Genomic DNA, 13,159 nt, shown 5'->3' with positions numbered 1-13,159 from the left:
GGGATGGAATACTCAGGAAGCTGGGTGACCAGGATAAGGATGAACCCATTAAGAGTGCAGTAGTTCAAATGTATCCCCAAAGTGTATGTATTGGAAACTTAATCCACACTGCAATAGTGTTGGGAGATCAGGCCTAATAAAAGTTGAAGCCTAACAAAAATCCATGAACAGATTAATGTCATTATCATGGGAGTAGGTTAGTTATCATGAAAGTAGTCTTGTTACAAAAGAGATCTTCTTTTGCCCTCTTGGTCTCCTGTGTATGCTCTCCTGTCTTTTGCCTTCTGCCATAGGATGTCATGGCACAAAGGCCCCTACCAGGTGTCAGTGTCATGCTCTTGGACATCTCAGCCTCCAGAATCATGGTCAGATAAACTTTTATTGTTTGCACATCACCCAGCCTCGGGTATTCTGTTATAGCAGCAGAAAACAGACTAAGACAGAGGGGAAATGGAACCTACAGAATAGCTCATTTTAAGAGAAAAGAATAAGCATGCTTATAGAACATATAGCATATAGGAGGACTTTAACAAATGTCTCTCAAGGGAATGAGTTATGTTTTCAACATTCTGAGTTTGATCTAACGATGGTAAAGGGTCTGAAAAAGGAAATATCCCGAGGCGTCCAAAATATGAGGTTAGAATTTAGAAGCATCAGATGTGAAAGAAGTATTTAAAAATCTTTGCTATAGATATTATTCTGATTAAAACAGTGAAAATGAATCTTTAAGAAGGAATAGAAAGAGCAGAAGGCAGAAGAGGAGAAGGTGGGAAAAGGAAGGGAAAAGAGGAGGGAGAGAAAGAAAAAGAAGTCCAAAACAATCTCTGGGAAATGCAGTGGGAGAAACCAGTGAATAAAAAAGACTGAGAAAAAAGGTCAGAGAGCAGCCATTCACGTTGGGAAGAGCGCTTCATCACATTTGATACTCATTTTCACATGGAGAAGAAAAGCTGTTATCGTTGTCCTCTCTTAGCAATGAAACTAGGAGGCGCTGGGTGACCGGCGGTACTTCCATACACAAGCTGTTCCATCTGCTGCAGCAGAAAACACCCGAGTCTGGTCTGGACTCAAAGCCAGGTGCAGCACTCTGCCTTTGTGGCCTGGAAGAAGAAGGAACATAGTGGGTTTCCACATTCAAGCACAATTCCTGAGGAGTACAAGCAGCCAGAAATGTGGTCCCACATCCTGTCCCAGGATGAAGGGCTTCCCCTACCTGCCTCACGCATCACTCCCAGTGGCTGACCTTGCGCTCAGCGTTTCTCCCCCAGTGCTCTTGCCCCACAGCATCTGTGGCTCCCATAACAAATGACCATAAGCACGTGGCTAAAAACAAGGGAAACATGCTTTCCCAATATGAAGATGGGAAAACAAGAAGATATAGGGAAGATTTTGTGCTTCGCCTCTCCTGGTTTCCAGCAGTTGTTGACAATCCTTGATTTGAAACTACATACTTATCTCTGCTTCCTAGTCACTTCCTCTTCTGTGTGTGTCTTTGCTCCTGTTTTCCTTATAAGAATACTTGTCATTGGATTTAGGGCCCACCTGAATAATCCAAGACAATCTCAAGAACGTTAATTTAATTATCTCTTCAAACCTTTTGTTTCAATTAGGTCATTTTCACAGGCTTTAGACACTTACCATGGATATCTCTAGAGAGGCTATTTTTTTAGCCTCCCTATTTACCTTACCATTCAAGCCTCATATCGCTATTAACTCTATTTGCTGTTAAGCTACCAACACATATGGAATGCCTTTGTTGGGTGCCTGCCACCCATTCCCATCTTGCCCCTCAAAACCATCCCTGAAGGACTCAGGTTCCAAGAAACTACGTAATCAGAAAACTGATGCACCTTAACACAGTAGGACCCAAAACACTCCCACAGAGCATGCATGAGTCTCACTTATGAACTTACAGGAACAATGTCCCTCCTGTTATTTTATTAATTATTCCTAAAGAACATTCTGTAGCACAATAGCTTTAGGTGAGGTTAACAGATAGTAACAGTGAATAGACCATTTAATGTTCACATTATTTGGGAGCTCTGAGTTCATAAAATTAAACATGTTTCCTTATTTCAGGACTTCTTACTTTTATGAATGCTATGTGCATTGTAACTGTTTTGGAGACGAGACTATAAGAGGCAGCATTTCTCAGACTTATTTGACTACATCATCCTCTTGATTTGACATCTCAAGGGACTGATGTACCTTGGAAAATGCTCTGAAAAAAACCTAGCCTAATCTGATAATCACTTCAGTGATGCAAACTTTAGGCCCAAATGGGCAAAGATGATCCCACAAAATGAGGCTGGGGCTGGGAGGATGGTGGATGTCAGACAGATTTTGAATTGGAAGGCATTTGGGGGCACAACTAAAATCAAATCAGGTGGGTGGTCACCTCCTCACAGGACCCGTACTGCTTACAGTTCAACTTAGAGCAGGAATTTGAGACATAATCTTATACTGTAAGAGTCTCACCAGAAGTGTGTTTACTATTTCACTCCTGAAGGAGACATATTTTAGCCACTTGGGGACTTTTCCCAAATACACATATCAGTTCTAATACTCTGTGTCTATCTGTGTGCACATAATACACACACATTGCATGCACACAATACACACACACACATCAATAAGAGATCAATAAGAGATCCCCCAAGGGGAACATGGGATTGGCCCTAGGGATGTTGGTAAATAAAGTTAGACACATAGAAACAATGCAGTCCCCTTCTTTTATAGATGAAAAGATTTAGGGATATCAAATGTCTTGCACAAAATCACACAGCTAATTAATGGCATGAGCCAGAGCTAGAGTCTTAGTTGGTTCTCTAACCATTAGATCAAACTCTACCTCCAGAGCAAAGAAGAATCTCTCTTGAGAGCCACTGCCTATTTTTCTAATTTAAAATTTAAATGAAAAACAACTTGATATAGTTGTTTTCAAATAATAAACACAAAATATTATGCTAATGCTTTTAAATTGTTTTAAACAGTTTATTTTAAAATCTAATTTTGTTAGTATATCCATCTAACTTGTTCATTTTAACTACACTAAAACAAATATAAGAAAGTTAACTTTTCATTAGAAGCAAGAAGTAACTCTTCAGAAATAGAAAATGTGTATACTTAATAGGCTGTTTAATTAGCAAGTACCATTTTAGCTATTTTTAAGGGCTAAACAAAGGATAATTCTAAGATACTCCTCCCTTGTTCTCTAAATATTCTTGCTACTTTCTTTCCTGTGTTACTGGGCACAAAGTTCTCTTATGGAAATATTAATATATTTGCAGTCCTAGGTTCACAGAGAAAATGGTTACTTAGAAATCTTCTTACCAAAAACTCAGACATTTGCATTGACTTCTGCCAGGGAGCCCCAGGCACGTGGTTCTTTACATTTACATTTCTACACCCTGTATTAAAATACTACTTTCAAATTAAGCCCAAGGAAAGAGTCTTTTTTAATTCAATTTAGAGCAGGAATTTGAGACATAACCTTATACCGTAAGAGTCTCAGCAGAGACTGAGACTAACAAGCAAAAAATACTTCACTTTCTTTTTTCTTTTCACTTTCTATCATGTATGTTAAAGTGAAGCAAAGGCTTTCTTTTTTTTTTTTTCTATTGGAAATTGAACTCAGGACCTCATACTTACCAGGCAGATGCTGTGCTGCTGAGCTATATTCCTAGATCAGCAAAGGTCTTCCTGAAGTTCTCTTCTCACATCAGTGACAACCTAACTTACTGGACAGTGGCAAATGTCATCCTTATCTTGGGCAAATGTCCCCTTTTGGGCTTAAGTTCCCCAATTCTAAGAGCACTGGAAGCCATGAAAGCTTTGTGTTCTTCATGCAGGTGCTGTCCTAAATGAGGCCACAAATTGACACATTTGCTGGGGACTGATCAAGCCAACTCAAAGGCCAGGTCTCACCTGCAAGTTACAAAGTTAACTACTCCATTTAAAGATCAAAAATTACAATGACCTTGTAGGTAGGAACAATTATAAATTATCTTTTTTTTCCATAGTGAGGTCGATGAGACCTCTTTAAAATTTTCCCCCAAAGAATCATGACTCTGGTAAACAGGGTGAGGCTTAGTAAAGATATGATCATATCTAGGATAGCATTTTTCCAAACTTCCTGACCCCAACCCACAGTCAAAGCTATATTTTATGTTGTAGCCCTATAGCTGGGCATGTATACATACCACATATAAATAACAAAAATCTCACAAAGTAACATGCATTTTTCCATTTTTACCCTTCTATATATACTATTAACAAGCACTCCAAATTTAAGCTTCTGAGGAAAGGGTTTGGGCCTTTACCATCATGGGCCTTACTTTCAAGGAGAATTCAAAAAAGTTTGTAGAATTAAATTGAGAGAGAATAGTAATCCAGGCTCAGTGGTAGAACACAAATTTAGCAATCACAGGCTCTGAGTTCAATCACAGTACCAAAAAAAAGGAGTATCAGTATGCTTTCAAAGGACGGATGTTCACAGAAGAAGCCTCATGATTGTTAGTGACCTTCACACATATAACAATGTCTAAACTGTCTCCTCGTCTTCCATGTTGCTGTATTTTTTTCAAAATAAGATGAGTTCAAAACTGAACTGGAGTTCAAAAGCTGCCCAAGATGACCCCTGTATAATCCATACACATATGCAAGGAGATAAGTGATACACAAGTGTAGTCAAATTCAGAAACACTCACCTAGATACTCAGTGAGGTGGGGAGGGTGTAGGGCAGCAGAAGAAAATTCTTTCCCTTAGGGACTGTTCCATAAATGACAGCTCACTTTGCCACAGGTAACATGGCATTTTATCCCCCACTTACCCAGAAACCCACTGGACCTGGACAGAGTGGGACAGGTCCACAGAGTCACATCATTCTGTGGAGCACCTTGGCCTGTTGCAATCTCCTGTGTCTTAGGTAGCCAGAGTAAGGAACAAATCTGCAATAATGACCATAAAATATAGAATTTTAGCAATTTCAGATTCATTATGAATGTATTTAAGTTGATTCTAGAAAGTACACTCTGTCTACTACTCATCCTCCAGTCACAGCTGGAATGGGGGTTTAGGAGAATTATATTAGTTCTGATAACATTTATCCCAAGCCAGCAAAGGAAGAATTAGACAAACAGGTATAGGTGTAATGAGTAAATTTAAGTGAACTATGATCATGGGCCAGAAATAGCCAGACTATTCTTCAGCTTTACAGACTGAAATGGGCCAGACTTCAACTTCAAGTTGAAGCAGTAGTGAGAAAGAGGACAAATGCAGAAAAAAGAGAAGACAGGGGAAGGCAAGAGAAGAGAAGAGAAGAGAAGAGAAGGGAAGGGAAGGGAAGGGAAGGGAAGGGGAGGGGAAAGGAGGGAAGGGAAGGAGCAAGACGGAAGACAGATAGCGGGACCCAGGGAGCTGAGCCTTTGCAAAAGGGAAGAGGAGCAAGAGATGGAAGGAAGGGAGGGGAGGGGAAGAAAGGAGGGGAGAGGAGAGAAAAGAGAGAGAGAGAGAGGGAGGGAGAGATACAGGGAGGGAGGGAAGAGAAAAATCAATTTTGGAATCACAGATTAACAGATTCTTACCCCCCAAAAAAAGAAGCTCTTCAGAACCGGAATTCCTTATAGAGTCAGGAGGGTAAGAAACATGTTTGAGTAATATGCTCTATCATAAATTATTTTTCTAAGATTCTGGCCAGGGATGTAGGTCAGTGGCATGGCGCATGCCTGGCAAGCTCAAGGTCATGAGTTTGATTACCAGTACCAAAAAAAAAAAGAAAAAAAAAATTCTAGAAGATCAGGATGAAGGCAGACTCCAGAAGAGAAGTTTACCTGTGAGTTTGTGCTTGGAGTCTGAATGCTCTTCCCACTACTTATGTCCAAAACATGTAGGCATCCATCCTTCATTCCTCCTCCAATAGCAAGGACCTTAGACTGCCAGGGACACCAATCTATAGCCTTCAATGTTTCAAAAAATAGCATAGACAAATCAGCCTTAGGGAAGTTGGGCTCACAAATGTGATGCACTCCAATAAGCAAAATTCTCGGAGATCTCCAACCCTGGGAGCTCTCTTAGGCCCCCTATCCAAAGGCAAGAGCAACTGCAGAGATTACTTCAGGGAGTAGGAACCATTTGTACAAAGGAAAGCACCTAACAAGACTCTTCCTCAATAGCTGCCAATAGCTGTGGATATTTTTAATATAGAAAAATTACCCAAAAACATAGTTGAAAAACCACATGCAATGCATCCTCCTCTAGAGCAAAAATTGGCTTCTGAAACAATTTATGTATGTCCTTAGAATTTGGTTCTGAAATGCACTTTTCTCTGGTATATTCACCTGTGTTCATGAATGGGGTCCAGCTAGTAGTCAGTATAAGAGTGCTACAAGCAAATTACAATTTAAAATCTCATGTATTTTAAGTTGTAATATATTTTAGAGAACAAATTTATTTTAAAATGACAATAGATAATTTCAAAAATAGGATTTAGTATCTCACATTTTTATTGAAAATTAAATAGTAACTAACTTTTAACAAATATTTCTTTTATATTTATTTTTAACAAATATTTCAGTTATATTTACCTATACTTATCAGCCATCTCAATAACCTCATTTTTTACATATCTGCTTCTGTATGTAAAAAATATTTTATGAAGTAGCAAACACTGGGTTTACATCTATTGTTTAGTATATAAAGTCTTCTATGATTTGATATACTTTTCATAATTATCATTTATAATCCATCACGCTGCTGAATGCCGATTAATTTTATTCTAACACTGAGCCCAGGTTTTTTTTTTAAATTTTATTTTAGTATGGTTTGTGTAGGATTAGATTTTTTGCTTTGCTTTGTTTGTTTGTTACAGAGGAGTGGACTTTTTTGGTTTTATGTGTTTATGTTGTTTATTTATTTTTAAAGTAACAAATTCTTTTGTTTCTGTCCAATATTTTGGGTAAATTCCAAGGTTCAAAAGTGCAGACATAACCTTTTCCTAACAGTTATATATTTTTATAATGCCTAGCATCAAATAACTATAATAATTTCTTCCTGGTTATCTATTAAAAATAAGGAAAATTGTAATAACATTCACATGGAATTTGTACTCTGATTCCTTCGTGAGTAGGTTTTGGTTCTTGCTCTACTTTAAAGACTATAACAAGCTATATTTTCTTTTTTTGTTGTTTGTTTTTGTTTTTTTCCAGTACTAGGAATTGAACTCACGACCTCACACTTGCCAGGCAGGCACTGTGCCACTGAGCTAAATCCCCAGCCCAACAAACTATATTTTCAAAAGACAGCTACAACACTATATGCTACCCAACCACACTTATAGGACTTTGCCTATTTCCTCTATCAAAAAGTCGAATATAACTCCTCTCCTTTTGAATCCAGGGGGACTTGTGATTAGCTTATAGTCAACAGAATGTGATGAAAGTGGCAGTATGCGAATTTGATGTTAGGTTATTAATGGCCACATTTCACCTGAAAGCACCAGGCCAATTGCTTAAGGAAACCACGTTGTAAGAAGGCCCAACCAAGCTCGAGAAATGTGGAGAAGCTCTGAAAGTACATAAAGGGGGAAGAATGCTTGGGTGACCAACAAGTAGTACAACCCCAGCCCTTTCCGCTTCCATCACTGACTACAATCTCAAGAGAAACCTTGGATTAGAACTATTCAGACAGGCCTTTCCCAAGTCTGACCCAGGGAAGCCATAAAAAAATTTTAAAACTGATTTTGTTTTAAGCTGCTAAGTTTTGGAGTAATCTGTTACATAGCAATAGATAATCATCATAGATACCATAACTAAAACCTTGGACAATTAATTATGGTTATAGTTTGTACCAGGAAGACAAGGATCTCTAATAAGCCAAACTACATTCAAAGTAAAATAACTGCTTTATATGGTGAATGAATATACATTTTAAGAAATATGGTAAATATAATGTTTTCAGTCAAAGTAAAATACTTAGATATGAATTATACTTCATAGTTACCTGCTTTGTGGTTTTCAAGTAACCATTCACCCACACCTTTGACTAGGCTGGAAAGGAGGCTATGAAACAAAAAAGCTTGCATTCAATTTCAGAAGGCTCAGAAATTCCCCTGAGTCCATGGACCTTGATTTCTTTACATGATGGAGATTAGTATTTGTTATATTTATTAACAATCAGTTTCTTGAACACTCTATTTCCAACTAGCTCTTACTAAAAACAAACAGTTTAGGGAAAACTAAAAGCTACACCTTGAGAAGATGAATACAGATGTCATCCTCTGAAGTCTACTTTGGTTACATGAATTTGCTAGTTAATGGTGAATGTGAGGAAATACAGTGACTGTTCTTGTGATTCCTCTTGTATTTACCTGCCTGGAAGCTTGGTTTGCTCTGGTTTCCTTTGTCAAGAGGACTTCCATTTAGTAGACCAATTTTTTTTTTCAACAAGAAGTATCTGGACAACAAAACCATATCCCTTGGACAATGGAGCCACATATTCATCCTCAACAAACTTCACACCCATGGATTCCAATCACCTGCCATCTCCGTTTTGTTTCCCCTCAGCATAGGAGAGTAGAGGCACCAAATGACCAGTCTGATCATGGATGAGGCCAATGCCCAAGGAGAGAAGGTAATGTTGGAGAGCCAGCAGATCCAAGGAAAAATTACTAAACTTGCCAGCAGCACTAGCCCCAAGAAAAGCCCACACCAATTGTAAACTACAAAACTAGCATAGGATTATACTCTGAAAGTGACTCCTTCACAGCACACTAGAATTGGAAGAGAAACCCAGTGCAGTGCTTGCCATTTGCCAGAGACTGTTTAATCAGGTGCTCTTTTTTGGGAATGGGTTAATTGTTTAACTGAGCCACAAAACAATTCCATTTCAGTGTTTCTAGTGGTACCTACCCACAGTGACTGGATAAGAGATAGCTATGGGAGGTAGCCATGGATTGGATACAGGCTAGACATAGCTTCCTAAGAAGTTAAAGCTCAGGCTGGGAAGGACACAGGCCTTGCCTTCCACAGTGAGAAAATAGGCCAGTTGAATGTGGTTTACAGAAGTGGCTGCATCTGCATGTGCTGGTATTAAGTCCAACAATCTGCTGGAAACCCCACTCTGTGACCTACATTCAGCAGAGACCAGTGGTCTGAATGCTTTTCCTATCTACGAACATGAGAAAGGACCCACCTCAGCTTGGATAGTTGCCACAATCTGTTATATATGGACAGCAGGGCTCCTGGAGCACAGGGAACACAGGCCTTAAAGCTAAGGGAAGAAAATCATGACTTGCTGGATTGTAAGAGTAAAGCTCCTGGGAAGAAACCACTCCTTCAGAAATATAGAGAAAGATCCTGCTTCAGCAGCACATATACAAAAACACAGAGGACTATTTTTTCAGTGTATTTTGTTTCTCTCGTTTTTTTTCATTTGTTTTTTGGGGTGTTGGGGTTTGTATCTCCTTTTCTTCTTGTCTTTTCTCTTACTAACTTTTTTTTCTTATTTTTTTTTCTTTCCTCTATTTTGCTTTATGTTTTCTTTTTTCTTCTTTTACTGGTTTGTTCTTTTCAGTTATTTTAATTTTATACTATCAATTTCTTCTCACTCTTCATTAGAATCCTCTATTTCACTTTTCTCTCCTCCACATCTTCCATTGATTAATTTCTCAAATTTTGCTTCTTTTATTCTGCCATTCCTTGTCTCCTCTATCTTTACTAGTGGGATCATTAAGCTTTATGAATCTTTAGATAGTTAATTCTATGTTACTACTGTTGAATGTTGTTCTATTATAGGCAGAGATATAGTTGCATTCAGTGGATACTTGCTCTATGTTAATAGTTGGTTTGTCTTAGCATTTATACTAATGATGGCAGGCCTATGGTCTGCTTGCCAAAGCAGGCACAGAGAATGCTCTCTGTTGGCATGCAGACCAAGCTGCCCAGCCAAGTTTGACAAATTATCAGCATGCATACATCAAAGATCACATTAATTGTGCAAAAGCATGCCAAATGGAAACTTCTACCTTTCAATAAAAAGTTATTTATATCACTGAAAGCTCTGTTACTGTGCTTTTCTTTTAAGACAAGGATGTTAACATATCAGTTATTTTTTCTAAATTAAAACCCCAGTGTCCAGATTTAATGGTAGTGTTGGCATTTTGCAATAAATAAGCAGGTTTTGAGTTGTAATTCAGGGACTCAGTCTCCAAAGATTCACGATCACTGGTTTATACTATAATTATAGATTTCTGTTCCATGGTTAAGATGGTACATTATTGTTTCTCAGACTATATCTATATCCAGTTTGTTTCTGATGCTATTATTATTGCTGAATTATTGTTATTGCCAAGGTGGCACATTTGTTCCTATTAATTTTTTTTCTCTATGCCAATATCTGGAGAGCCTTTGTGTCATTAACAATACTGTGGCCCATTCCCAGAAAATTGGGTGGTGGGACAAACATACTGCATCCTCCCCTCCCAAACACATGAAGGTGGTTGGATCTTGGAATAGAGGCAAAGTCCTACAGTTACCCATGCCCAGAGTGCAACACTGAAAAGCAGACACTAGCTACAGAGAGTGCCATACTGCGACAAAGTCTCCATGACAATTAACCCACAGACCTTAGGAAGAAAAAGAAAAACTATAGAAACACTAGAAGAGAAACCAACAAAAGGCTTCCCAAAACTCCCAACTTCTTCAAAACTGATACATGGAACATTGAAGGGGGAGAAATAAAATGCCAGGTGGCCAAATTACTCAGAAAGATAACAGAGAGGATTTTTTAAAACAGATCAATAAGGTGGTCAGCAAGCTCAAAGAAAATATACCTAACAGATAATGGTCATAATAAATAAAATGATCAGCAAGTTTACAGAAAGTACTAATGAAAAGCCTACTGAACTAAACATAATTATATAAAGCATGAATGACCAGTTTAACAAGGAATTAGAGTCTATGAAAAGTTATCAAACAGAAATTCAGGAGACTACAAATCCTATTGAATATATGGGCAGAAGAAGCAATCACTGTGAGAACAGAGTATCAGAACTAGAAGATATAGAGCTGGGCATGGTGGTCCCAGCACTTGGGAGGCCGAGGCAGGAGTATCATTGTGAGTTCAAGGCCAGCCTGAACTATATAACAAGACCCTATCTGAAAAAAAAAGAACTAGAAGGGTTCTGAAGTCAGTGGCTATGTATACAGAGATACCTTGAGAACATGAAAAATTGATAAAACAACTGCTAGATGACACAGAGAATACTTAAATGAAATGAGTGAAAAATCAGAAGACAGCACAATTGACATTTTAAAAATCCTCTTCATCAAAATAATAGCAAAAAACTTTTTAAATATGGGGAAAGAATCTACCATACAGATGAATGAGGCATATATAACCGCACATAGCCACAATCAGAAAAAAACTTCCTCATGAGACACTGTAGTAAAAACATCCCATAAGTCCATCAAAAGGACAGACTCTTAAAAGCTGTTAGACATAAGCAAATGATCACCTATAAAGGAAACCCCATTAGAATTGCAGCAGACTTCTCAACACAAGCCTTAAAGGCGAGAGGAGCTTAGAATGAAGTGTTTCAAGCCCTCCCCACAAAAAAATTTCCAATCCACATTAATATATTCTGCAAAACTATCTTCAAAATTGATAGAGAATTAAAATATTTTCACACCAAAAAAAAATTCATAACCACAAAACCAACACACAAAAAATTCTCAAGGTTATTCTAGAAAAAGACAATGAAGCTAATAATGACAAAAGATTTAATAGAATGAATACACCAGGCAGAATGAGCAGTTAAATAGAAGAGGGGTGGAAAGGGGAAGTAAACAACAGGAAAATAATGCTATGACAGGAATAAGTCAATACTTTTCAGTAATACCTCTCAATGTAAATGGCCTCAATTCCCCATTCAAAAGACACAATTTGGCAGGATGGATCAAGAAACAAAATCCAAAGGTATGCTGACTACAAGAAACACATTTAACCCAAAAAGAAATTCATAGAATGAAAATAAAAGGATGGAAAAAATATTCTATATAATGGAAACCTAAAAGACATGCAGGAGTGGTTACAATACACTCTTAAATAGTCAATGTATTACAAAAGAAATCCAGGAAGAAATTAGACAATTCCTACAATCAAATGATAATGCCAGTATAACATACCAGAATTTATGAGATACAATGAAAGCAGTCCTAAGAGGGAAATTGATGGCTATGAATACCCACATCAGAAAAACAGAGCAAGCCCAAATATATAACCTAAGAAGGTACCCCAAGGTCTGACAAAAACAGGAGCAATACAAATCCAAAGCTAGTACAAAAAGGAAGTTATAAACATCAGAACAGAAATTAATGAAACTGAGACTTAAAAAAATACAAAGAATCAAAGGGTTGGTTCTTCGAAAGAATAAAAAAAATAGAGGAATCCTTAGCCAATTTTATAAGAAAGAAAGAAAGAAAGAAAGAAAGAAAGAAAGAAAGAAAGAAAGAAAGAAAGAAAGAAAGAAGAAAGAAAGAAGGGAGGGAAGAAGACAGGAAGGCAGGAAGGAAGGAACAAAGGAAAGAACAAATGAATAAATAAAGGAAGGAAGGAAGGAAGGAAGGAAGGAAGGAAGGAAGGAAGGAAGGAAGGAATCAAATCAATGCAGTTAGAAATGAAAAAGGTGAAATCACAAGAGTCACTACCAAAATCCAGAAAATCATTTGCAACTACTTTGAATACCTGTACTCTAATAAGCTGGCAAATTCAGAGAAATGGATAGATTCCCAAATACATATGAATTACCAAAACAGAACCAACAAAATATAAAATCTTGAGTAATCCAACAGCAGGCAATGAAATTAAAGCAGTAATTCAACAACAAAAACTATCAAGAAAAGCCAAGGTCCCAATGGATTTACTGCTGGATTCTACAAGAACTTCAGTGAAGACTTAATACCAATTCTCCTCAAACTCTTTAATGAAAGGGAAGAACTACTGTCAGAGTCATTCCTGGAAGCAAGCATTACCTTGATTCCAAAACCAAACAAGAAATCAACTAAAAAGAAATTATATGGCAAATTTCTTTAATGAAAATAGATGTAGGGGGCTGGGGATATAGCTCAGTGGCATAAGTGCCTGCCTGGCAAGTGCAAGGTC

The 13,159-nt window shown here is 37.7% G+C and overlaps 1 protein-coding gene across 3 annotated transcripts in view; it reads right to left on the bottom strand.

The window, feature by feature from the left end:
* Positions 1-756: 756 nt before the first annotated feature.
* The window catches only part of Cdc20b (cell division cycle 20B), a 57,222-nt gene continuing 44,819 nt past the window's right edge, over positions 757-13,159 (bottom strand). For all 3 annotated transcript variants that reach the window (XM_005392708.2, XM_013518458.1, XM_013518457.1), the window contains 3 exons: positions 5,833-5,958; positions 4,833-4,950; positions 757-1,100 (listed from right to left, as the gene is read on the bottom strand). In XM_005392708.2, the coding sequence (XP_005392765.1) occupies positions 982-1,100; positions 4,833-4,950; positions 5,833-5,958 (363 nt within the window). In that variant the 3' untranslated portion in view covers positions 757-981. The remainder of the gene's footprint in view (positions 1,101-4,832; positions 4,951-5,832; positions 5,959-13,159) is intronic.

This window comes from Chinchilla lanigera, unplaced genomic scaffold (assembly GCF_000276665.1).
Source record: "Chinchilla lanigera isolate Chin_1 unplaced genomic scaffold, ChiLan1.0 scaffold00045, whole genome shotgun sequence".
Classification (NCBI taxonomy): domain Eukaryota; kingdom Metazoa; phylum Chordata; class Mammalia; order Rodentia; family Chinchillidae; genus Chinchilla; species Chinchilla lanigera.
Note: the sequence above shows the minus strand (reverse complement) of the source record. Positions and strands in the feature narration are given on the sequence as shown.